Genomic DNA, 26,427 nt, shown 5'->3' with positions numbered 1-26,427 from the left:
GCTCCTGATAAATGAAGCCGCTTTGACCTTCAACTGTCACCAACTTCAGTTCTCTCTCAAACTAACAACATGACCCCAGGGCTTCAAACAGCCAAACGTGGCCTTTAATGCTTGTTCACTGCCTTTGGTACAAAGCAGCTTGACTGTTTCTCCCATCAATGCAACCAGCACAGAGCCAGGCTGTTGCTCTGTGCTAAAAACAGCCGTGCCACTCAGGAAGATCAAACTATCCAATGGGTACGCACTCCTGTGCTGTTGCTAGGCCCCCTCTCTTTTCCTCTCCCTCTCTCTCCCTCTCCATCTCCCTCCTGCTCTGGAGGACATAACACAGAAAAATGGCTGAATAATAAATTCTAACTCAATAAACGAGGAGACAGCAGCTGCACTCAGACAGAAAGCCCCTTGTCTGGGTCTCACTTTTTTGCCACACGAAAGCAGCTTGAGCAAAACCTCTCGTAAACACACATGCATCCAGACGCAGACACACATGCCGACACAGCAACAGTCTATTCCCGATTTCAGCACAATTGGCTGTTGATAGTCGGAGCTCTTCTAAAATACAGTAAAGCATCATCACTTGTCGGACTGTTAGCTTTTCTGCTGTGTATGAGTAGCGCTCGTGTTGTGGTTCTGTGCTGGAGACGAGAGGATGGAGAGCAGCTGCAGCGATGGTGAAGCAGCAGAACCGACTGGTCCACATCAGCTGAGCAGCAGATTATGTCTGAGCATAATACAAACAATAACTGTCCTGATAACAGAGGACATTTTTCTGGTATTATCATAGAGAATCCTCTGTCAGCCTGATTTAAATTAGGGTTGGTCAAATATGACAATTTATACCATGGTCACTGAGAATCCTCCATTCTGATTGGTCGAAAGATGTGGACTAACCTCTGGTGATCAGACAGTACGAGTGGACATCTATGCTTTCAGCTCTAAATCAATAACTATAAATAACAATAAGAACAATGAGGCTCAGCTAAAGAGCTTAGAGCTCTGTTATTTGTGTAACCAGTAAAAAATAGTGAAATAGTTGCACAGTGGGAGGAATGAAAATCTAATTTTTAAATGTGTTGAATATTTTTGTGAGTCAGGACATGAAAGTAGACTAACAGCAGGAGAAATATTTATATGTTCAAGGTAATTACACCCATTACAATCACAGAATGTACAACTTATCCTCTACATGTACCATGAGACCTCACCAACATTTATATAATGGTAACTTCCCCTTTAATACATGTGTTTGTATCACTATAATTATTGTTATCATTGCAGACACTGTTGCAAATCAGTGAGCAGAACCGCTTATTGGCAATATTGAATTTACAGGATTTTAATTAGTGCAGTGATGTACCTTGACTGGACGCCATGGTAACCTAGTGGTGCAGGACACGTGCTGTGTATCTGCAGTGTTACTGGTTATCATCTGGTCTTTGTATGTCATCCCACTGTCTCTCACATTTCCTACCTGTCTCAACAGTATTCTCTCTGACAGAGACTAAAATCACCTTTAAAGGAAAATTTAATCATTAGATATTTCAGCTACAAGTTTTAAATGCAGTGTGACAGTAAAATAAATTACTATCATGAAACAGAACTGAACTGTGATATTTTTTTTATTTTATTCTCAAGAATTTAAAAATGATCCTGAGGTAAATGTGACTTTTTAAAATAATTAACATACATAACAAACATGTTCATTATAATTCACAACATTAAAAAGTCACAACACAATCAAGAGAACAAAACTAATGACAAACATCCAGCTTTCTAACAGATGCATTTAGAAAGATTCTGACACAAAAGTGTTTAAAAATTTCAGTTGCAGTAAAAAGGGAGGAACTGACCAACTGACATAGTTTTAAAGGTTTCCCCAGGAAACCGTTTAGCTTGTTGTGACGCATCTTTCTCTCCTGAACAATTTAACTAGCAGATGACATCCTGAACCACGGTCACTGTCAGTGATCGATGGCATTTGGTGTGTGAAACAGCACCTGAGCTGTTTCCTTACAGGTGGGCCACCTCCACTGAAATACAGACCACCTCCACTGTAAACCACAGGGAACCCTGGTCTGTGCGTCGGCCTATCTGAGGGTGTGTTTGTGTTTAAGTGTCAAATAAGCGGGCGCCACCTTAACTTCAGTATTTATACAATACTAAGCAGAGCCAAAGGAACCTACTACCCTGACATTAACCATAATGCATGTGTCTCCACAAACATGATATAATATGGGATGGACTGATGCTGAATGAAATGTCTGTTGCATCGTTACCTTCAGTGAGTCAAAGCAGGCGATGACTCGGCCGTTCTCCACATGGCAGCTCCGGGAAGGGTGGGCAAACTTGCACTCTGCATCAGACCTGGAGCAGGTTCCTCTCTGAAACTCACGACACACTTCCAGGGTCAGCCATTTGGTGTCCCGCCCCATGGTCATGCTGACAGCCATCAGAGACGGTGGTGGGGACAGATGGACGGAAAACTGTCTGATGAGTGCAAGGGTGACTAATAGTGATGCAGGAAAAAGAATCCCCGGCAAAACAGAGAGGAAAAAACAGAAGCAAAACTATTTTCAGTTTTCCCTCAGCACAAATAGGCAGCGAGTCCTTTTGGTCGATGTGTTTTGGGGGATGTTTATTAGTTCTTCCTGGGAAATGTGGCAGCTGAGGTTTGACTGGGGTGAGATAGACGGGCTTGGCAGAGCAGAGGCCAGCTCTGTCTCAAAGAAAGAGAAAAAACAAAAACTACTCTGAGGACGTCACTCTAGAGTGCTTGGATATGTCGCTGTGCATCTGTGCCTTCACCTGAATCAACTGACATCCACCTTAAGTCACTGTTACATTCAAGTCAACATGGCCGAGGCTGTGGCCGTCTCTGTAGAGCCAATAATGAAATAAAAAAGCAGAACCTTATAGGGATGGTTTCCTTGCACTGATGAGTCGAGGTGGCAGCTCAGCTCAGGGCTTGTGGGGACTGCAGCTCGGCAACATGGGATGGTCGACTCTGTGGCTGTCTGGATAAAATATAGCCTCCATTCAAGGCCAAACACACACTGAGCCCCGTTCTGCACTCATCTAGCAAAGTCAGACAGGAGCAGCAGACAACCCCTCGCAGTAGGCACTTCAGAGTTCCACTTCCTCCTCTTACTTCTGTCTCTTTCTCATCCCTCCTTCGCCATCCTTTATTCCTCTGTTGTCATCCTCCTCACTGACCTCTCCTCTGCATGTCCTTGCTTGTCGTCTTGCTGTGGACTGTAAAAAACAGAAGGGCAAACATTAATCCGAAGCATTAGCACACCAGCAGCCTGTTGAGGAGAAAAACGTTGTTAATGCAAAGCTACAACCTCGTGTGGAGCTTGTTTAAATGGAGGGTGTTGAGGACCACGAGGCAGGAGGGTGGGAGGAACAGCGCCAAAGAGAATAAAGCAAAGACAAACAAATACGGGAGCAGAGAATACGGGAGGGAGGGAGGCAGCAATGAACGGCAAAGGGCAAGCTATGTCTTGATTAAGTGATACAAGAGAGAGAGAGAGAGGGAGAGGGAGAGGGAGAGGGAGAGAGGGGATGGAGGGAGATTGCAGGCAGGACAGAGACGTCACTTCAACTCCTGAGCTCCTCGGAGCAGAAAGTAATTGACTAACTTGATATGAATCATGCTGCAATATAGTGTGAAAAGCGGCGTCCTTGAAGTGGCACGTGTGGTCGACACCAGTGACTCCCAGACAGTTATTAATGTGCAGGGAGGAAGCAGGAAAGAGGGAGACAGGGGAGAAAGAGAAGAGGTAGTTCTTCACAACTGCAGCTGCTGTGCTCAATGCAGAGCAACAGCCAATCGGGAAAACTTTTGCAGGCAGGCAGTACACACCACCAACCAATGACGGGGCAGTTTCCACAGCAGCTCCTCCCTCCACAGAGCCCGTCCTTGTTCCTCCCAGGCTTTTTTCACTGGTACAGCACAGTCATGGCTGAGCCACATGGTAATATTCAAACTGTACAACAACTCTGAGCTGACTCCCAACAGCTTTGTCTTCTGACTGACAAGGAGGAGTAAATCCTGCCTCATTCAGTCAGTGGACTATGCTGCAGTATGATGCAAGGAGGACGTGTGCTGTGAGGGAGCAGGGTGACGTGTCCAGACACTAACTGAATACAGATAACAATCAGTGGGGCGGCTCAATAAAGATACACACTGAGACAAAACTGCAATTTAGCCTCCCAGGAGAAGGCTGAGTCCAAACTGCATTTTGGACATGAGAGGAACGAAAGAGAAAGGACAGCTGCCCTTCATGAGACATGGGAGGACATGAATGCACAAAGTGAATAAACAATAGGAGAGATGCAGGAGAGGAGGAGTACAAAAAATAGGAGGAGGAGAGGGGGGTTGGAGCAGATATTATCAGTCCCTGTGTCTGATGGCGGCAGACACAGACGGAGGAAGCGACGGGGGGGAGAGTGTGAGGGAACGAGTGTGTGTGTGTGTGTGTGTGTGTGTGTGTGTGAGAGCATGCAGCTAGACAGCCCAGTAGGAGCACACTGCAGTGGAGTGGGAGAAGGAGGGATAAGGGGGAGGTGGGAGCTGAATTGATACACCCACCTTCAAACACAAGAACAAAGACACATCCCAGCCCCAAAAAAAGAGGCAGGAATGAGAGATGAGCAGGTACAGCAACTGCTTTGCTTGCTTAACCATTATGCTTGTCTGTGCCTCCTCTTCCTCCTCCTCCTCCTCCTCCTCCTCCCAGCCTACCTACAGATCGATAGAAACTTTTCTCAGGGGGACAAGACCAGCACTCCTCCTGCAGCTTTGCCTGTCCTGCGTTCACGACCACATCAGTGTCAGCCGCTCCTGCTTACGCACGCCCTGACAACGCTGCTCGGCAATATGCAGCCCGCATCATCAAAATGCTCCTCAGCAACGCTCCTCACTTCCTCTCCTCGCTCTCGCCACACCAGACACCAAATGGCGCACAGTTGCCATTACAACCATTCTTGGAAAGCTACGCAGCAGCACTGGCTCTGCTCCAGCACCGTTCCAGCTCATACTGCACCCCGTACCTTTGAATATGCACAGCGATGACCTGTCACTGATACATGCTTTCCAGGGCTTTCACCAACTGTTTAACCAAGCCTTTCCTTGTTAGGTTTTGCCTCTGGCCTCTGTCAGGGCCTTTATGGCTACTGGAAGACAATGGGGACAGTTAAAAATAGAGAAATCATGCCATGGCATAATGTGTAAGTAGGTTAAATGTGACATGCCTGCTCGGGAGCTGTGAGAGCTGGAAGTAAGCAAGTAGATCAGACACTCAGACAAAACAGCAAGTCAGTTTTTATTAATTAGTTACTCATAAATAGTTGCAACCACTTTATTGACGAATGCAGAAATGTAGGGACGTGAATATAGACGGATGACTCACAGGACAAAGTTCATACTCAGGATCGACTTTCGACTTCACTTTAGCACTTTAGGCTAAATACTGTTGTCAGCGTGGCAACAGGCTGATGTTTCGTGCATTAACATGCAAATGTTTGCTAATTAGAACAGAAAAGTAGAACTGAAGCTGATAGGAGTGTCATGTGTTTTGCAGGTATTAAAGTTAAGTCATGAATGTGTGAACCAAAGTTTAGGCAGCATAAGGCAGAGGAGCACTGTCAAAATAAAGGGATCAGGATTCGATTCAAAATCAATTCTCGATTCAAAAACGATGGTAATAGGTCATAAAGTGTATGACACTATATATTTCATATATGTATGACAGAGGTGTGGTGGTCCTGAATGCACCTATGACATACGTGCACACATGCACACGCACTCGGTGGCAGGTTCACATACATCAGTCAACTATGATCACGTGACCAAATGTTAGACTGACGTTATGAACAGTTTCCAGTGCTGTTAGATGATACCTGACTGTAGTATGTTGTAGTTAGTGTGGCATTCAGCAGCAGTTCGTCTGAGTTTTTAATGATTTCATTTACGTATTTGTGTCGAGCAAACGAAGCTGCACTGGAAACTTCGGTTCAGAGGAAAAGTTGCAGGCAGAGGTCAGGCTGAGCTAATAAAACGTAGCTAAGCTGGTTTTTCATTTCCAGCAGCCTAATCTGTCCACATTTAACAGGCTGACTTTGTCATGGTAAATGATGAAGAAGAATGATGAATGAATGAATCTTTATTCATTAACAATTTCATTTACTGAGCAGCTCAGAGGCTACCAGCAGCTAAAGACAACTGTTAAGGTGGAATGTTTTCTTGCATTTTAGTCAATGCATGATTGACCTTTGGAAATCAATCAATACACCTTAAATTTCAATATGACAATTGTGACCGTTCATTTGTTTTTATTAGCTCTCTTCATGACATGACTTTAGTGATGATCGGATCTTCAAGAGGTTAAAAATGAATGTAAATTTATGAATTGATTTTGAATTGGTTGAGACAGAATCACGCTCTGGTATAAAACAACATTTCCACAGGTCACTTACAATTAAGCCCTAAAAGCAATAGTCCATTGTCTGTCTCAAGGACATCTGTGAAGACGCTGATAGAGTCAAGCTGGCCCAGTCCCCAGAAGCAGTTGCCATGAGCAACCAAGGTCATAAAGATATCATGGACCGAGTCAGCGAGGGAGTGAACAGTCATAACACAGGGCCTTCAGCGCCAGAGTACGCTGCCTCGGTAGAATATCGCATGAAATATGCAAGGTGTCTCAGGGGAACGTGATTCAATGTTTAGGACTCGGTATCCAACAGAATCTTCACACATGGTTCTCACAGGTGCTGTGGTCCCATGAAGAATATCCTTATGTGGACATGTGGTGAGTTTTGTACGGGTTTAAATATGTTCTGTGAGGAAAACAGTCTTCAGAGTTAGCTGGCATAACTCACAGTTTACTGGTATTGCTCATCTTCTCCTTCATCAAGCTTCAATAAATGCTCTGCCTAAGACATCTGGATCTCCTTAAACTTCCTCCATCATGAGTAAACCAGCTTGCAAGATTTCAATCTTACCAATTTTCATCAAGGTACTTCACTAAAAAACAAAAAAACCAACTGCATGTTAGCCCTAGAGGGAAAGTCTGGAGATCACCAAAGTCCTTGGGATTCAACATCTGGGAACCATGAATGTTATGAATGTACCAGATCTTGTGCCAGTTTATCAGGTAGATATTGCCCAGGATAAGTAAAAACTCTGACTTGCTGGTGGCGATAGATGAAAACGTCATGGGGGCCATTGGGATTATATTTCTGATCACAACGAACGTCTGTACAAAATTTCATGGTGATCCATTTGAAAGTTGCTGAGATATTTCAACCTGGATCAAAGACAGCCTGACATCTCCATCCATACAGCCGTGTCCCTACCAAGAGTTCTGATGGACCCCTCGGTGAAAACACACCTTGTGACTGATCTGCACATTACTTCATTAATGATTCAGCAACAGCAGAGGGAGAATATAACCACGAAGGGTAAATCCAACAGTACAATGCATCTTTATAAAAATGCAGAACTTCACTCCAAAATACAACTTAGAGTTACCAAACATCCATCACAAACACAGCCACAGTTTCCCAAAATATACCCGAACAGTCACATGAAATGTCTGTATTAAGCACAAAATGCCTAATTACATTGGTTTGATGTTTTACGTACTCCTCAGCAGCCTTTTTTAAAAGATAGTCCTCCTTAGAAATAAAGATCCTTCAGTCTGGGATGAAACATTTACTGCCAAGCTGAGATTCTGCTCACTACTACCCACCACAGCAAAGATAAAACACAGGAGGCCAGAAGATACAAGCGCTAAGCAAACAGTCAAGGAGCAACAAATTAAGGTGCAGATGGAGGAATGATAGGAGTGAAAAAGAAGAAAGAGGCAGAAGTTTGGCTTGAATTACTCTTATAGCTAAATATTGATCAGGAAGAGACGCAGTTCTGATGCTGCATGCATGAGGCTGCATTATTGTGCAGTTGCAGCCCACACACCACAGTGACTCGCAGGACTGATGAATGGGTTAAAGCGCTTAGGTAAAAGCAAAATATATATAAGAAAGCATGAAAATAAGCTTTAGACATGTTGCTAGGATAGTAAATTAACAATTAACAATTAACATACTGATTATTTTCTAGATCCATGTATTAGCTGTTTGTCAGAATTTTTTTAAATGCCTGTTTTAATTATATATGTTATAATTAATCTACCAGCCGTCCAAAATCCAAAGACATTCAGTTTACTGAGATATATGACAAAAAAAGCATATTGATTAATCTGCTCATTATTTTCTTGACTAATCAATCACTCATTATGTCTATGAAATGTCAAAAGCCAGAAAATGCCAGTCAGAATTTCTCAGAACCGACTGTAATGACTCCAAGTTGCTTCTTTTGTCTGACCAACATTACAAAATCAAGATATTCAATCTAATATCTAGTAAATGTAGCAAATCCTCACATTTCAGAGGCTAAAACCAGAAAAACTAAAATGATTTCTGAAATAGCCACTGATTAATTTTCTGTCAATCAACTAATAAATTAATCAGCAAATCCTTTCAGCTCTAATTCACAGATCTACTTAGAAATGCCAACAAAAGTCTCAACTGTTTTCCCACATAATTATGAAGCCAGCTGCACTAAAGACTTTACATTTTGTACATTATTTTGGTCGACTCGAACTCGTACGACCTTTGCAACAAACAGTCATACGCAGGGATGCAGAGTAGTGAATAAATATAGACTGGCCTGGTTCTAACAGTTCTCCAGGTGCCTGCAGGGAGACGAGGGGCTCCAGCAGTCGGTCGTCAGTAGGTGGGGGTCAACATGTGGGTGGGACAGGATGTGGGAAAGTATGGAAGGACAGATGGGGCTGGCTGCTGTTGACTCCGGCGCACTGCGTCCCTCATCAAACACAGAAAGGACTACCGACCGTGTAACCTTCACCAGAGCTCTGACGTCTGCATTATGGCTGAGTAGGCTGTGTGCCACCTCGACAGGCCGCCCTGCACCTTATCTGCTCACATTAGATCGCTCCATACCTATAAAACTGCACAGTGTCAGACGTGTATTCAGTGGAAGGCAGGGTCACAATCTAACACTCAAAATAAATTTCATTTCTACTCTTATATTTTGCACAGTCATTCTCTAGGTAGGGAAATATTTAATGTGTCCTGTATGTTTGAGTTTTTGTTAGTGGTCAGTTTAGAAGTTTCAGCTTCCTCTGCTGTTGAATTTATTTTGAAATTCCTCTAAATTAAGAGCAATGGGCAAATGCAATAAATGGGAATATAAGGTGTTATAGGGTAATACAGGAAGTGTGCTCACTAGAAAAAATAATAGTTGAAACACTGGAAGAAGTTCAAGGTTAAGTGAAATACATTTACTGTATTTAAAAAAGCTGAAATGACAACAACTGATTGAAGTTAAAATGTCAATGTAAATACGAGTGCTGGGTGAAGCTGATATCAGTGGAAGTGCTCTGGCTCTGCTGTGAACATCTGGGCTGCTCTTCTTGGGAATATGAAGCGTTATTACACCTCACATTTCCTGGAAAATTTGCTGCTGAACTTTTGCAGTTGAAATATTTGAAATAGTTGAGGTGCTGATTTTATTTAGGCTGAGGCGGCAGCTTCACATTGAGGTGACTGTTAAAATGGAGGAGCTGAAAGTGTCAGGATTTAGTTGAACTTCAAGCACTAAAACAAACTGAAATGTTGATGTGTAGAAACTGAAGGTAGCTCCACTGTTACACTTCAGTCTCCAGAGAGAACAAAATGATCCTAAAACTGTGGAGTTCAGTCTTAAACAGATTGGGGAAAGCCAGTGAGGGATTTTAGTATTTATACACTGGAAAAAACCACTTAAGCTCAGATCTGTGTGTCACTTTGGTTTCACACGAGAATCTGTGTTTCCTGTGGGAATTTTCCCCCCGTTTCAAAAAGCCCGGTGAATTCCATTTTTAGAAGCACAGGTAGTTTTATGACAAATACTGAAGTTATGAAAACAAAACTCTGATCGGCATCTTAGTGAGGTGTGTTGCAGTTCACTGAACAGACAACTCTTCTGAGAGCTGTGACAAGGTCAAGTGCGAAACAGGATAACATGAATGACCAGGTGATTGATTAAAAAGCACAAGGTGAAAGAACCATAAATCGCTGTGAGAGTGAAAGCCAGCAGCCTGGAGGGAGGGAGCAAAGTAATTAGGTTAAGTATCAATAATCTTTTCAGCTCATTAAAGCACCACAGCTCCCATTCAAGCAAGCATACAACAAACCTATTCCATCATACAGCACAATATAACCTACACAAAGGATCAATACCCGGAATGATTCAGCATAACTTGTGTATTGCACTTAAAGTTTTACTTTAGAAGAGGCTGAATTAAGTGTAGATGTAATGTCACTTGCTGTAACACTGGTTTCAGCAACTGCATCCCTGTAGAGAAGTAATGAAAGTTAACTGTGTGGATAAACAGCAGATATTACAGCTGAGCCAATAATGCCATGTCAGCGTCATATTTTTGATTTGCTATTGCTGCTACATTTTATTTGTATTATAAAAGATGGAGCATCCCAGGCAGTTAATGTGTGTGTGTCAGAGGGGAAATGAGAACAGGTTATGCGGGAAATATGGCTGTATGCTTGTGTCTGTGTGTGTGTGTCCCGTTGTTCTATGGTTGTGTGGACAGATTTTAGCTCAAACCTATCACTGTGAGGACATTTTGGCATTGTTGAGACTTTCTGGCCAATTAGCACAAATTAGAAGGGCTGTTAAGACTTGGTTTTAGGGATAAGGCTGGAATTAGGTTTAGGGTACAGGTGGGGTTAGGGTAATGATTGGGGGTAGGGCGAGTGTCCTCACAGCTATAGTGAGAGTGTGTGTCTGTGTTTAGAAGAGTCCAAAGGAGTGTGAACTTGTCTTGACTGTCTGTATTTACTAAGACAAGATGCCGGCAATACATCCACTGCAAATGCATACAATGTGAGAGGGTGTGTAGTGACAACACAGCATGGTGGCTTGAGTGTCTGACCCTTTAAAGGTAAACCAAGGACAAAACTCACCCTCCTGCACTGACTGCACACATGCATTGTTAGCTGCAAAATCCTGCAAACATCCAGATAACCAGGAGCCCAGATGCAAGTGCTTCTCACTTAATAGATTTAAATTCACTATTACATTTAACAGAGTGACCAAGAAAGTAATTTTACATTGATTTCCCCCCCCCCCTCACTCCCTGGCATGATAACAAAAGCTAACTCCCCTCTGAAATACAAGCACTGTAAGGACATCCAATAAAATCCTAAATAATGCATTCAATCAGACCTTGTGTGCAGATACCGGCTAAAACATGACAGCTGCTTATTATTTACCTGCACACAGAGCATGGCCGCCAGCTCCCAGCAGACCTGCCCGGTGCGTTCTACATGCAAGCGCTGTTACAGCTCTGCCTCTACACCGCAGCTACGCCCGTTGTAAGAATAACATGGGCAGCTTCGAGCTTCCATGCAACAGGCAAACTGGAGGAAGCCTTTTCACTGACTTACATATGAAATTAAACAGATTATCAAGAGATTTAAATGCGCCAGGTAGCGTTAATATCGCTGCAAAGTGAACTGCGCCAGACGTGCTCAGCCTCTTACCTGAGTGCCGTCCGATCCGGTGGAGACTCGGATGTTTTCTCCTGAATTAACGTCGGTTAAAATGTTTATTTAGTGGTTATTTTCCACTGCAGGGCGGACGGACACTCGGCATTACCTGGAGGAAAAAAGTGCCGTGTCGCTAGCGAGACATAATCAAACCGCCGCGAGTAAAGAGGACGTGTTACCGCCGCGGAGCGAGAGGGAGAGGGGGGAGGCAGAAGCGAGGGTCCGGCTGGCGGCTGAGGGGTGAGCCGCCGCTGAACGTGCTCGGCTGCAACACCGCAGAATGACAGATTTAAAGAAATCAGAGGCAGGGCAAGATGTGAGGGAGGAGCAGGCGGAGAGGGCGTGTGTGCGTTTACTTACGTTAACGAGTTAACGACATTAGCATCGGCGGGAGAGAGTCACGACAGAAGGTGAGCGGCCGGGAAGGCAGGTGCAGCTGGCCAGGTATGTGTGCGTCACGTTTCACTGTCAACCTGGTGCAACTAATATGGCCCAAAAGATCCAGCCTTTAGGTTGGTGAAACTACGTGCTGCCTTTTTAAGGATTTAATGCTAACTCTGTTGTATTAATATAGCAATCAGGCTAAACTGGCTAAAGTTAGCTATAGCTTACGTTAACTAACGGTCAAATTTAAAACTTAACGTCTGCCTAACGCTTAAATGAAAACTCCAACATCCGTTCAAAGGGCGGGGTTGTCTTCGTGTTTCTCTTTTAACAATTTAAAACGTATAAAACTGCCACATAAGATTAGAATATTATTTACTTTTACTCTTTACGCTCAGGTGACAGCAGAGACACGCCGGTGGAGGCGCGCCCTTCAGTCAGTCCACCTGATGCTAGTCAGTGGCTTTTATACCGACGCAGTATTTCCGGTTGCCTTATGGTTTTCACAATAAAACCAGCAAGCGACATTTGTTTGGACGATCAGTAATACTTAATAATATTTCATAAAGGGTTTACGGCTGTAATCAATGGCTCTGTTGTAGGCTGCCATGCTTTCTGGATCAGTAATAAACCATTAATAAGAACAACTTTGGGTTGCCAAATTGTGGGAAAATCCTCTTCCAACACTACACTCTTGTGTTTTTGGCTCTTTAATTAATTAGGGAGACCCCTCAAATTTGACCTTCTGGAGAAGGCCTGTAGGACATATGAACCATTATCCATTTATAAACATTCATCTACTTTGTACTCCTGTATTTGTAACTACAGACTTTATGGATTATTGTAGAAAACTTTATTAATGGTTTATTAATATTTATATGTAAATGTTTATATTTTATTCCAAGTTCAGAAACCCATTCTCTTTTATTATTGGCTTACAGACACTTGAGAACTGCAGACTTGATGGGGGATCTCAAGGGGTCATAAGTGTTAGCAAAGTGAGTTGAAGAAGAAATGAAGTTAGCAGAGCAGAATGCTTTCCTATCATGGATCAGAAATAGGTTATTTGGTATAATGGCTATAATGGTTCTATATGTCCCTTTTGTTTGGAGTTTCAGATTTTTGACATTAGTTTATAATTGTGACAAAAAATGTATGACAAGTCTGAACAAAGGATTCAGGTTTTTCATGCTCAAATCCCAATTTAAACATATACTGAACTTTACTTTTCATATATTAGTATACATAATTTTTAATTTACACCATATATAAGAACCATTTCTAGCAATGCAACTCAACTGATAAAAAAAGTTATCCTGCCTTTTAACAATCCAATAACCTCTATAAAAATTTTGAGCATTTTCACTACATTGCAGAATAATTCTTCAAAATATCAGAGCAGCTGTCAAAGCTCATCCCTCTATTAAATCCTCTCTAGGATCAGACTGATAAATGTTCAAACCCTATCCATCCAAATTTAAGAATAAGCTGTGATGTCAACAATCACCTCAGTATCCCCACTCAGGAACTTTTGATTGCAGTGAAAGTACTTGAGCGCTCCCTGCTGGTGTTCCAGAGGTTTTCAAGGGCAACACAAAAGCTTGCAGTCTGTTCTGCACATGATCAGACAAAAGAACAGTTGCAGAAAGAAGATATCTTTGTGTGGCAACAGCAGTTCAGTAGATGTAAAATTATTTTATATAAAAACTCAGACTTGGGACACACTCAGTAATTTTACAACATTAGCAGTTAATGCAACACATTGAGGTATCTATGAAACTTCATTCTCCTTCTGTCACTTAAGAGACACTTAAAAACACAGGTACATTTTAAAATGTAGGCATTTTGTACAAGACAACAATCTGGCAAACATATAGATTGTGATTAACAAACAGTACCATATCATAAGGTTCTGTAAATGAAATTTTAAACAATAATAGCATATGCAGACTTGTGGTGAAGGCTCAAATCCTGGTTGGCTGGTGGAGGGTGGTTATGGCGGAACAGAAGCCAGAGGTGTGGCTGACAAAACATTTGTTTTGGTCTCAGACGCCTGGAGGTCTAGTGCGACATCTAGTGGGAGTGACGTTTACAGAACCTTTAAATAGAAACAAGTATCACATTAATCCTTTTGACAAAGAAAAAAAAACGTATCCCAGTTTCAAGCTACATCACCAGAGTTTAGATGTTTTTAAAAGCCAGGCTTGTGTGAACACTAAAAGGTGTAAGATGCAGGTGACTAGACCAGCCTCTCTTCTTGTCAGGAAAATGTATCCATCATGAATGTCAGTTGTGGCAAAGAAATACAATCGGTATCAATAAATAAATGTGTCATTTCAAATGTGTTTATAGAGAGAAAAAACATAGTGGAAGGCAAATACTAAAGATAACTTGGATTCATTAACAACAGACAAGGCAGAACTTGGCAGACTTAGTATTAAGAACCTACTGCTTATTCCCATCACTACCACTGTTCCACATTGTCCATGTAGTCCTCAATGGTACTATTCTCATCCAGATCCCACCACTCTGGGAGTAGCATTTCTGACTCCATGCTGTCTCCACCAGCCTTCTGCCTCTGGTGCTCCTCAGCTACTACAGAGTGGCTGTCATGCTGATGGGGTGTTTCTGTGGGCTTCAGTTGCCTCCCTTGCTTTGTTGTGAGCCTTCCACGGAGCCGCCTCCTCTCCTGCTGCCGCCTCTCTCTGGCCTGCCTGCGCTCCTGCTGCCTCGCCACTTGGAAACGCTGCAGGAAAAGGTCACGGGCGTACTCATATAGCTCTACGTCCCACTGGTTCAGCTGGCGGATTCTGTGTTGTGTCTCAGGAGGTACGTCAACACTGGAGGCGCGTGTGCCGTTGAGCTGCGTGAAGGGTGCGATGAACTCCAAGTTGAAGGTTCGCTCAAACAGGTACTGGGTCTTACGCTGGTACTCGGTTAGCCCAAAAAAGGCCATGCCTCGTAAGTTACGTTTAGCACTCTCCAGAAGTACGGCCCAGCGCTCTTCCTCACTCATAGCAGAGACGTTGTAGCACCCCACTAGGCTGAGGTCAGCCAGCATGCGGGTCTGCCGGTTGTTGGCCAGGTTGTAGGGGCAGTCCATGAACTCCTGCAGGGAGCAACCCGACCAGTCGTCTCCTGAGTAGCAGCTTGGTAGCTCAGACAGTGTTGGGGAACGTCCATCACACACATGTAAGGAGGCTTTCCATGTGGCACCACGCTGCACATGACGCCACTCGCTCAGGTAGCGTGACACTGGGTCTCTTAAGATGGTAATATAATAATAGTTCCTTCTGGAGAGAAAAAGAGGACATTAGCTCTGCAATAAGCTAACGCCGGTGTGATTCATTTATTTGTATTGTTTCATTATTGACCTACGTGTTAATTGTACTTTTCAATTATTCAATAGGCTAGGCAGAGAATACAAGAAACTCATATATTCACTTGTATCATAACTAACTGGTTCTGATTTGACAAAAATTACAAAAGAAACAAAGAAGTCCTGCAATTATGTGGACTGTTTGTTTGTTGTGTGGACTAGAAGCACTTGTGCAGTAGGTTAATGAAAAGTTTAGACAATAAACACACACACACTCATTTTATGTAGAATTTTTTTATATAATATATATATAATAAGTCTCTACATATTCAAAGATCATGTTAAAACCAAGTTACACAGGTCAGGGTAAACTGCTCCATGTGTAAGGTCAAAACGTTTTGACTTGTATTATATTTTAGTTCACACTTTGTTACAGCTCTGCATTGTGGACATGTTATACAAACATTATTAAGAGAAATGTGAAGTGAGTGTTTGCCCCCACCCCCTCACCAACCTGGGCAGGTTCTTTGGAGCCTCTGGTGAGTCCATGCGTGACGGGACACAGCTGGTCAGCTCAGTCCAGTCTGCATGGAGGCCGCAGCTCCAGCCGGTGGAGAAACGGGAAAAGAGCCAGGTTTCCTTTTTACCTGGCCGGTAACAGGTGCATTTCTTCTGACCTGCGTGGCACTCGCACGGCCTCTCCAGCTGAATGTTCCGCACCAGATGACGGCCAAACGTCGTGCCGCCTGTTTTTTGAATGTGCAGAAAAACTATAACATCATCCCCTTTGATGTTGAAGTCTACAACACGATTTAAATCGGCTTTAGTAAAGTTGAAGCGAGGGATAAAGCGGACCAGAGCGCCGTCTTCTGCAATGTACGGATCCTTTGAGAACCCATCTTGGACTTCATTGCCACTGCTCCGGGAACCGGTTGCACCGCCGACCTTCAACCAGGACCCCAGCTGGTGCAGGACCTGGCACTCGGACCTGCTCGGACACACATACTGGATCATAATCACGCCAAAGAGCAGCGCCATGAGCAGGACGATCAGAAGCCGGTGGTGGCTGCCGCTGCTGGATTTCTCATCCATTGTCCCTGGACGGACAGAAAACCATCACTCAGGTAGTCCGGGCCCGCTCCTCGGCTGAGGAACCTCGGAGGTGTGTTTCTAAAGCCCCCAAATACAGCGAAAACAATAACAATGCAGCTGCTAGCCAGCTAACGCTAGCTTTGAGCCAGAGTGCTGTATCGGCGGCGGACTCACACAAAAACGGACGATAGCATGTCGTAATTCTGCTGTATTGTTGGCGGCAAAGCGTACAGGTCTCATTTAAAACTCCAGAGCAGCTTTACCTGGACTATCAGATCATCTTTGTCGCAGCGGCAGATCCGTACCTGTGATTTTTGACCTTTCTTCCCAGCAGCCTCTGCGCTCGCTCACTGTGGGAGTGAAGTTACGTCACCGTGCAACGTCCTGCCGACCCAGAACCATGGAGACACAAAGTTACCCTGGCAACCGGCATCGGCTCTGTCTCCATTTATGAGCCTGTTAATTATCGATCAATAATCGGATTTTGACGGTTTCGGTGTTTGTGTAAATGTGGCATGTACGATTGTAAACGATCACCGCCGAAATAGCTCAGTTGGGAGAGCGTTAGACTGAAGATCTAAAGGTCCCTGGTTCGATCCCGGGTTTCGGCATTTTGGTTTTAAAACTGAATTTCAATGCTTTTCAATTTTTTTTTTTTTTTTCAGATATTAAGTAGACAAATTAATAGGTATAGTTTTGGTAGATCAACATGTAGAAACAGGTTTTGAAATAAATATGTGACAAAAAAACCTAATAGCACGGGAAACATTTCTGTTTAACTTGTCCTCACAGCCACAATTTTCTCTCCCAGAAAATATAAGGATTCGGGCGATAGGAGGTAAAGGCTTTCAATTAAGCCACAGTTTGAGAGGTGTACCTCACCATAATCCATGTGTCTAAGGAGTTTCCATCACTATGGCAACCATTAACTGCAGCTGGGCATGCAAAACTGATTCAGATCAGCTGATTAGATTTGCACACACACACAAGCACACAGACATACAAATAAACAGATTCACAGAGACACACAAAGACACACACTCACACAAACATACAAGCTACCAGTGTACCAACAGCCCAGAGCTAATATGTAGTTTAGCTCCAGCTATTCCTGAAACAATGCAGTTGCAAAGGTAAGAATTTGTACACATTAATTCAGTCTTTTCACAATCTTCATTCATTTTCTTTAATCTAAGTTCAAGTTGCATATCTCAGGCCATTCATAAAATAATTACAGTTTGAATTACACTGTAAAAGCCAATCCAGCCCCAATTTTTGTAAAGTCCATTCAAATGTTCAGGATTATTAAAATATGATAAAAACTTTATGTTCACTGGACACAAACACTCATCTGTTATGAGTTTGACACATTTTATGTTAATGATTATGATAATGATTTTTCAGTTAAGCTAATATAGCCTAATTAGTTCTAGGCCAATTAACAACACATGCATTGTGCACTTTGCTTATATTTAAATAGTTGAATTAAGTGAAAAATGGTTGTAAAATATGTATCAAATGCTTTCATGTTCATATGACAACATAACAAAAACACAAAACTACAACAAGCGTTGTAGAGTTATGCCGAACACAAAAATGTTTTGTTGTCCTAACATAAAACTGACACAATTTTCTGCTTTTACCAGTTCGTTATTTTCTTGTACACATGAGTTTTATACGGCTTTATGCAGCCAAGCTAGCTGCCTCCCTCTCCCCGGCATACAAATTCAAGACAGCAGTACAGTTTGGCTTCAGTTTATGCAGAAGGCAGCAGTTCCAGCCTGAAATGAAATAATATCAATAAATAGGTGATATTTGTTTCTCCAAATACTCTACAGCCATGGAGAGACTATGAGGCAATAAAGTCCTGAAAACAGATATGTAAAAGGCCTCCCACACCTCCTGTATGAGATGTGTCATTTTGCATCTCTCAGTGGTTGTTTTTTATTTCTTCATAGTTGTTTTGCATGTTTTTGTGGTAATTTTGCACAACTTTGTGGTTTTTTGCTTCTCTTTGTGCATGTTTTGCATGTCTTCATGGTCATTTTGTGTCTAACGTAGTTTTGATTGACTTTCTAATTGGAAATCTGTCACTTTAAACTGAGGGTTTGGTCTTTTTTAGAAGCTGAAAGACACAGATCCAAGCAGGTGGGGGCTTCGACCACCCCTCTGACCCAGGTCTTGAATTTATGTTTTTTCAGTCTCTCAGTTTGTGTTGTGTACGTCATTCAGTGGTTATGAATGCTCTGCACTGTGATAATATGAAAACTGAAGACTTCACATAATTTGAGCTGATTTTAGAAAAAGTTTTAGTTTTTTTTTTACGTCTGATTTTAGTTACAGCTTCACTGACCAACTCTTGTTTATCAGTAGGAGGTGGGGGTGGGTGTGTAGTGGGTGAATACCAGTGTCTCTCCTGCAGAGAAAGATTTCACCCCAGCTCCACCCCACATTCCTCTCTACTTAACTGTGGCATCCAAAGTGGACCCCTCTGGGCCAATTTATAAGATATAAGATGCACCGTGGACATGTGGTCTCTGGTGCCATGATCAGTCCTGGTCCTCTAAACCCAGAGAACCTTTGCTTTTCTATGCTACCAGACTCTTTAGCTGCAAATTCAACTCACATGGTGGCCCAGTATCTCAGTGTCTGCAGTGAAAGCAGCATGACTCCCTGGGACGCTGGCTGGGAAAACACTGCTCTTGTGACAGCTGATTTGCTTTATGTAACCAGGATTATAAAATGTAACATTAACATGAGCAACCAGAAGGAAAAAATCATTCATAATTTAACTGTACATGTTTATAACCTCTAGTTTAATTGTATCTGAAAGCTGGTTACTTAAATTAGGGAATTTTTTAAATCTTCATTCAGTTTAAAAGAAGTAATTGTCTTGTGTTGAGTGACAGCTGTCAGGAGTCAGATGTTTGTTGATTGATCCTCGGTCAGTCTCCATCAGTGAGACACTTTAATCTGCTGATTAGATCCTCTGCGGAAAGAGGTCAGCTGGTCACACTGACGTCACGTTGTCGCCTACGTCACTGATGGAGGAATTCGTTGTCCGAACGATCGCTTGTATGAGCAGATGTATCACTCTGCTCAAAATCAGCCGACCATCAAGGGAAAAGGGAACTGACCTCTCTAGGTTTTCCACTTGAAAGCTTTCAGTAAATAACAGCTAAATATGACAACTGGATCTGCCTATTCTGAAAAATAATGGTTTTGGATCAAGTTTTCCTGATTAGAATATGTAGATATAAGTGTTTACTTTTTTTCATACTGTTACAAAGCTTTTCAATAAAACATCCTGAATCTTTTAGGATAAGCTTATATGTCTTGAGGATGTTGTGCAATTACAACCAAATTTAATTAACATGCACATGTGAGCGATACTATATTCAAAATTTTGTGCGGCCTTTGCCTTGTTTCATATGTTATCTCAGTGTGATCTCTATGTACATGTGTAGTTATCTAATAAAATAATGACTAGTACTATAATTACTAGTTAATGGTCTATGTTATGTTCTGTCGATGATGTTTATACTCAGTAACAAGAAAAACAGAGACTAGTTTTGTATTGTACGTCACTGTAGTTTACTGTGGTGCTCTGTATGTCACACATCATGCAAGTGACTCAGGAGAGACCTCAGTACTGAAACTGATCATGTTTGGAACTGAAATGCATTGAACAGGATTCGCTAACTATGGTAACATCATCATACTCTGGATTCAGTGTGGCCTACTATTATTCTACATACTGTTGTTCTATTCCTGTATTCTGATGTTATCAGGAGGGGAATGAAGTGGAGTAAAAATACAACATTGTTTATTGCTAATGTCACAACTTATTATGTAATGATGACAACAATAATGACGACGACTCTTCCTCTGTGTTTTTAGGTCCTGGAAATAGTGGCGGAGTGAGCCCTCCGGCTCCTCCCCTGTTGTGTAACGGACGAGTCGGCCCCCGCCCTGACTCCGCTGAAAGCCCCCGCCACGGTGAGCGGTACACGGGTCGTTAACGGGATGCGCTGATGTAACTCGGTTCTTTTTGAAGGACGTGAACGCTTCACCGTGTGGTGCAGTTGGACTCGGACATGGAGCTGGACCGGCGGCTGCTGCTGGCCCACTGTGCGGCCCACGCCCTGTCGATCGTGGCGGGGCTGCTGGTGGTCGTCCCCATGGCTCTGAACGGATCCGCTTTCAAAGGCCGCTGCGCACTCTTCACCACCGGCTACTGGAGGACGGACAACCCGGCCGAGCTGACGGGGCAGCCCGGGGACGAGTCCCACCTGGTGGTGCAGCAGTGGGGCCCGCTGGCCGCCTGCCAGTTCGCCACATTTGTCGGTATTTTCACGGTGCTGTACGGTGCAGCGCAGGGCTGGAGGTGCCTCTTCTATCTGCATGGACGACACGACGAGTGAGTCCGCTGACACAACACACACAACATGCACACAACATGCACAACACACACACAACATGCACACAACACACACAACACACACACAACATGCACACAACACACACACAACATGCACACAACACACACAACATGCACACAACATGCACACAACACACACAACACACACAACATGCACACAACACGCACACAACACGCACACAACATGCACACTACATGCACAACATACACACAACACACACAACCGACACACAACATGTACACAACATACACACAACACACACAACATGCACACAACATGCACAACACACACACACAACACACAGAACATGCACACAACATGCACACAACCGACACACAACACACACAACACACACAACATGCACACAACATGCACAACACACACACAACACGCACACAACATGCACAACACACACAACACACACAACATGCACACAACATACACACACAACACACACACAACACGCACACAACATACACACACAACATGCACACAACATATACACACAACACACACACAACATATACACACAACACACACACAACATACACACAACATATATACACAATATGCACACAACACACACACAACATATACACAACATGCACACAACACACACACACAAGCAGCGAAGTGCTGTACTTAATACAGAGGCATTTTATTTACTTGAGTATTTCCATGTTATGTTTTATTCTATTACATTTCACAAATTGTTGATAAACTCTAAATATTACTAAGCTATTATCTGAATACTTCTTCTACCACTGATATACACATATATATTTACATATTATTATACTACTGTACTACATTATTATAGTAGTAACACTGGTGAGGGTGGCTACAGTTATGATTACTGATATGAATGCTAACTGTATTATTTATACTGCAGCAGAAGTATTTTCTGCAAATACTGAAGTAATATAGTAGTAGTATAGTAGTACTGCTGCAGCAGTAGTAGAAATGAGAAGGTGGTAGTAGAGGTACTTTTTGAAATATACTTTAGAGACTGGATGCAACTTTGTCTTTCCATACTGCTCTTGTCTGCAAGTCCATAGCTATGTCCAAATACACTTTACTCCAAATAATTGTACATTTTCATACATGTAGAAATACAGCATCAAGGTGTCTGTAGATTTGCCTAAAGTAGTATAAAAATTATACACCCCCTCTAAACACTGAAGTAAAAAAAAAAAAAAAAAGCATTTTGTCCATTAATATTTCTCAGGCCAGTATGTGATGTGTTCAGGTGCCTTGTTTTACCCAACCAACAGTCCAGAGCCCAATAATAAATACTCAGTTAACTAAGATATATTTAAAAGAAAAACAAATCATCACACCTGAAAAACAAGAACCAGAGAATTCTGTAGCACTTTACCAAAAAAATTACATAAACAGTAAATCACTTATAAAAATAGTTGCCATTTAATATTATTATCTAATTGATTGTTGTTTGGTATTAATTGGCAGATAATTTATAATTTTTTTTATTTCTCATTATTATTTTGATAAATAATCCTTTTAAGGAGAAAGATCCATAGTCGGACTCTGAGAAATATTAAAGCGTACTTTATCACAATTATTTGTATTTCATTGTCAAAATGATTAATCAGTGGTTCCAATACCCACTAAAGCTGTGATGCAGAAATTTTAAAGATGTCACCTTGGGATATGGATTTTTTGTGAAGGGCGATTAATCAAGACACTTGTCAATATATTGATCAATAATGACAATAATCATCGTCTGTGTCTTCTGGTTGAAAAGTTTGCCAAGTGTGTCTAATGTCTGTGTTGTGTGTTTCTGCTCAGCACTCTGTTCTCGTCCTTCCTGACGGTGCTGCTGAGTGTGTGTGTGCTCTTCCTGTCTGGAGGGGCCAGTGTCATCCTGTCTCTGGGTCTGGTCTCGTGGTGTGACACCGTGACGGATGACAACACACGGACATACAGGTGAGAGGTCAGGTACTGAACCTCATTGATGCTGTCCTGGGCCCATATAAGAAGCCATGGAGATATTGTATATCAGATATAGTTATATAAGATACATAAATCAAGGTATCATTGTCTTACCTGCCCAGAACCAAAACAGTTAAACAACCAGGGATGTTTGATATCGAATTTTCTGCCAGTATCTAATAACTAAATGCTCATTTTAGTTGATACTGGCGTTAATTGTATCAGCACTAATTAGGTAAAAGGTATAACCTCTGTATTACTTTAATATTTGCTACCGCACTGTGAGTGTGGTTGGAAACGCTCTCTCATCCCCTCGTGTCTGTTTGTCTTCAGCTGTGCAGAGTCTCAGTCTGTTCCACTTTACCTGGATGTGGACACCTCCTCCTTCTACACAGAGCTCAGTTTGGCACAGGTAGGAGTGCTAACAATAGCACACAAACACACACATTGTGGGTTTATTTAGAGGTTTTCTTTGTGTCAGTTAACTGACTCGGTCACACCTTGTGTCCTCAGGCGTCTCTGTGGGGTGTGACGGCTCTGTGGCTGGCTCAGTCCATCCTGGCTTTCCTGCGGCTCTACCACTCCCACAGCCAGCACATCAGCGGGCCGTGTCTTCCCCGAGAGAAGGAGCTGCTGCTGGGACACAGTACATCTGTCAGCAGCTCCCCCACCCCCCCACATCCTGCAGCGACACCCACCATCTTAGTCTGACTGAGAGTAAATGAGGTAGTGATATCAGGAGTCACACTATATAAATGAAGTTTTAAACCTCTTTTTTTCCTCTTATCACTACTGATAATGTCCAGTCTACAGTTCTTATTCCTGCATGTAGAATATGAATGTTTTACAGGTGGTTTAAGACATAATATTTAAGGTATCTTCATATTTTGATGTAATCCTGCATCTTATATAATAGAGCCTGACCGATAAATCATATTGAAGTATGTATCAGCCAATAAGTAACAGTAAATTGCAGAACAGACAGGAGACATGTCTGAGGTAGTTTGCCCTCCAGAGAGCACTGGCAAGTTTATCTTTCAACTGTTAAACAGGTCAAAATACTTCGATGACCAAATTCATATGAAAATGTTTTTATGGTCAAATAAGAATCTGTTGTTGGCTGTTTTTTTTTTAAATCTGGAACACTGATATCAGTGTCTGCCTCAAACATCCAGAATCAACAGGCTGTATTATATAATGATATGATGTTTGAGCAGGGCCAACATCACTTATATTACATAACACTGCCTCACTCAAGCACCCATCACCTCATAGTGACACCACGACTTAGCACCAGTTTGTCTCATGTATTTATTACATTTGTGTCGCAGAATTAATCATCTGTTATTCTGATAAATATTAGTTCATCCTTACTTGAAACTAAAAAAAACATTTCTGAAATTCTTAAAGATTCTTCTAACCATCAGGATGAAAATATATTTAGAATTTAAGTACTTTCCCAGTTGTGACTCCTTCATATAGCTGGAAAGTGTACTGCATGGACGTCATATCATTTAGAGCGTAATTACAAGTAACTGAATAGGAAAACCTCATGTTTAACCTCCGAGTTGTAATTCTGAGTCTCTGACGTGGAGAAAAAGACCTGCAGCATCAGCAGGCTGATGGTAAAATATCTGCAACGCCTCCATCACTGGTATGACATTATTATATAATAGTAGTATAATAATAACATCATTATAGACAGATATCACTGATTTTTTGTGTGTGTGTGTACAAATTAAGCAAGGACACATTTTTGTTTGTAGTATCAAACAATTCCAAAATGGAAAACTAGTTTTTTTTGGTTTTTTTTATCTTGTATTGAGTGAGGTTTTTTTGTTGTTTTTTTTGTCTGCATGGTTAGAAAAATCTTAAATGATTCTGGGAATGTGAGGCACAAACTGGGACTATTCTGAAGTGTTTTCTGGGACAAAAGGGATTTTACAGGAGAAGAAACGCACTGGGAAAGCTGAAGCAGATGTATTCAGTGATCTAATAACCGCAGTGTTATTTTGAAGCTATTGCTTGTCTTTGTCACTTGACCCTGATTTTGTGAATGAATGCATTAGAGTTATGACACCACACACAACCACGTGTTTATCATACGTTCTGTTCTCAGTATATTTAATATGCATGGTTGTTTACAGTTCTGCTGGGGTTTTAACATTTTGCACAGTTGTGTCCTCATCAGGGAGAATACTTTTACATTGACTTGTTCTGAGTGTAATATTCAGATGTAGTTCTGAGGCGCTTTTATTGTGAAGCATGTGGTGAGAGAGTGACTGAGCCACTGTGTATGTGAGACAGGCTCACTGTGTGAGCATGACCTGAATGTTCTGTTGCGTAACAGACGAGCTGCTGCTGACCTGCTCTCTTCTTGTGATGATTTTCATCATGATGCTGTTTGTGTGGACGCTGCCGCTCCCAGGGCGTGAATGAAGCAGTCAAATCCTCTCTCATGATCTGTGTCGAGTCTGCAGAGAATAATTAGGAGGTAAACTTTCAAGGATCTGTGATAGTTTCCTATCGAGAGAGATTTGTGTGGAGCGCAAAATGGTCATTGAAGAGTTTTTATAAACAAATGATTCTAAGTTGTTTTAAAGGTCTTTGACCTGAGTGGTTGTAATGACACACAGACAGCGGAGCAAGAAATCTGAAGTGAAGAGAGATGACACAGCATTGTCACTTGAAATTAATTGTAAGATATGAAGTGTTTTTTGTACTATAACTGACAATGGTCTTGCTTTTTATCTCTTATACCTGTTTGTGCTTATTCATATTCATGTGTTTGCATTTGTCTTATTCATTGAATAAACAGCTTTCCATTATAAAAGAATAAAAGACTGTTGTCTTAACTCATATGTCCTGAACAAAGTATATCCATATACATGAATACTGACTGATAGGTTCTTATAAAATATGGCTGCTATTTCTATTATTGATTAATCTGCTGACTATTTCCTTGATTAATGGTTTGGTCTAAAATGTCAATGAAATAATGAGTTTCCCAAAGGTGACATTATGTTTTGTCCCAGTAATAGTCAGAAACCCAAAGATATTCAACATTTACTGTTGTAATAAAATGTACTTAAAGTATCAAAAGTAAAAGTACACTTGATATATAAAATATATTAGATTGTTCATCCTGATGCATCAATGAAAAAGGAGCCTGTTACTGTTGTAGCTGGTTCAAGTTGATTTAGTGCTTGGTTACCTCCAAAGAGTCGCAATAAATTATAATAAAGAAAAATAATCTGAGGGGTTAATATTGTGAGCTAAAAGAATAAAAAACAAACCCAAAGACTGATTTCCAATAATTTAGATAAAATCATCTGATGACAGGTGGAGAAGACCTTTTTTTTTGCCTGTTTTCCTTGTAAAATGAAAAAAGAAATTATAACTAAATAATCCACATTGTTGACTGAAAGGTCACAGACCTCCACCAGAGTCCAGAGCAAACAAATCACTAAGTCACTAACTCGGACCTGCCTCAGGAACTCCGTTCAGTTCTTCTGTATAATCCTGCTGATAAATAAACAGACAGTCATTCAGCCTCCAGCTCTAAGGAAAAGAAGAAGAAGAAGAAGCTACGTCATAAAGATAAAA

General features: G+C 41.9%; 3 protein-coding genes and 1 non-coding gene across 19 annotated transcripts in view; 2 read left to right on the top strand and 2 right to left on the bottom strand.

Moving 5' to 3' along the window:
- The window catches only part of mbnl3 (muscleblind-like splicing regulator 3), a 33,853-nt gene extending 20,907 nt beyond the window's left edge, over positions 1-12,946 (bottom strand). For 3 of the 12 annotated variants that reach the window (XR_011694713.1, XM_071506848.1, XM_071506855.1), the window contains exons 1-2: positions 11,992-12,945; positions 2,277-3,252 (exon numbers count right to left, since the gene is read on the bottom strand). Coding sequence is in view for 11 of the 12 variants with exons in the window: in XM_071506848.1 (XP_071362949.1) it covers positions 2,277-2,450 (174 nt within the window). In the remaining variant the exon portion in view is untranslated. Of the gene's footprint in view, positions 1-2,276; positions 3,253-3,344; positions 3,623-8,731; positions 9,033-11,625; positions 11,914-11,991 lie in introns of those variants that run through there. The other 9 variants (XM_071506857.1, XM_071506858.1, XM_071506852.1 and 6 more) reach the window with 8 other exon arrangements.
- LOC139637900 (transmembrane protein 179) lies at positions 11,941-25,662 on the top strand. 3 transcript variants are annotated; one of them, XM_071506863.1, is made up of 5 exons: positions 11,941-12,075; positions 20,327-20,846; positions 22,678-22,815; positions 23,155-23,233; positions 23,335-25,662. In XM_071506863.1, the coding sequence occupies exons 2-5, from the start codon at positions 20,524-20,526 to the stop codon at positions 23,530-23,532; spliced, it is 738 nt and encodes a 245-aa protein (XP_071362964.1). In that variant the 5' UTR covers positions 11,941-12,075; positions 20,327-20,523; the 3' UTR covers positions 23,533-25,662. The 3 variants fall into 3 exon arrangements, with proteins under 3 accessions (XP_071362964.1, XP_071362965.1, XP_071362966.1); XM_071506864.1 differs by lacking the exon at positions 11,941-12,075 and adding an exon at positions 16,795-17,559; XM_071506865.1 differs by lacking the exon at positions 11,941-12,075 and adding an exon at positions 18,588-18,604.
- hs6st2 (heparan sulfate 6-O-sulfotransferase 2) lies at positions 13,691-16,766 on the bottom strand. 3 transcript variants are annotated; one of them, XM_071506840.1, is made up of 3 exons: positions 15,849-16,764; positions 14,465-15,308; positions 13,691-14,113 (listed from the first exon to the last, which is right to left on the bottom strand). In XM_071506840.1, the coding sequence occupies exons 1-2, from the start codon at positions 16,424-16,426 to the stop codon at positions 14,480-14,482; spliced, it is 1,407 nt and encodes a 468-aa protein (XP_071362941.1). In that variant the 5' UTR covers positions 16,427-16,764; the 3' UTR covers positions 13,691-14,113; positions 14,465-14,479. The 3 variants fall into 3 exon arrangements, with proteins under 3 accessions (XP_071362941.1, XP_071362942.1, XP_071362939.1); XM_071506841.1 differs by having other exon boundaries at positions 13,691-15,305; positions 15,849-16,766; XM_071506838.1 differs by having other exon boundaries at positions 13,691-15,308.
- trnaf-gaa (transfer RNA phenylalanine (anticodon GAA)) lies at positions 16,965-17,037 on the top strand. Its single transcript has one exon. It is a non-coding gene; the product is annotated as a tRNA-Phe (tRNA).
- Positions 25,663-26,427: the final 765 nt, after the last annotated feature.

This window comes from Trachinotus anak, unplaced genomic scaffold (assembly GCF_046630095.1).
Source record: "Trachinotus anak isolate AG129_WGS33_773 ecotype Australia unplaced genomic scaffold, CSIRO_AGI_Tana_v1 ptg000021l, whole genome shotgun sequence".
Lineage (NCBI taxonomy): Eukaryota > Metazoa > Chordata > Actinopteri > Carangiformes > Carangidae > Trachinotus > Trachinotus anak.
The sequence above is the reverse complement of the archived record's forward strand: the minus strand, read 5'-3'. Positions and strand labels throughout refer to the sequence as shown.

Bases quoted from the DNA above. Each gene is read 5' to 3' on its own strand.
- hs6st2 (XM_071506838.1), bottom strand. From the start codon at position 16,426: ATGGATGAGAAATCCAGCAGCGGCAGCCACCACCGGCTTCTGATCGTC. The intron at 15,309-15,848 runs GTTGGTGAGGGG...TTTTCTCTCCAG, and splicing joins GCTCCAAAGAACCTGCCCAG to AAGGAACTATTATTATATTA.
- LOC139637900 (XM_071506863.1), top strand. From the start codon at position 20,524: ATGGAGCTGGACCGGCGGCTGCTGCTGGCCCACTGTGCGGCCCACGCC. The intron at 20,847-22,677 runs GTGAGTCCGCTG...GTTTCTGCTCAG, and splicing joins CTGCATGGACGACACGACGA to CACTCTGTTCTCGTCCTTCC. The intron at 23,234-23,334 runs GTAGGAGTGCTA...TTGTGTCCTCAG, and splicing joins CAGAGCTCAGTTTGGCACAG to GCGTCTCTGTGGGGTGTGAC.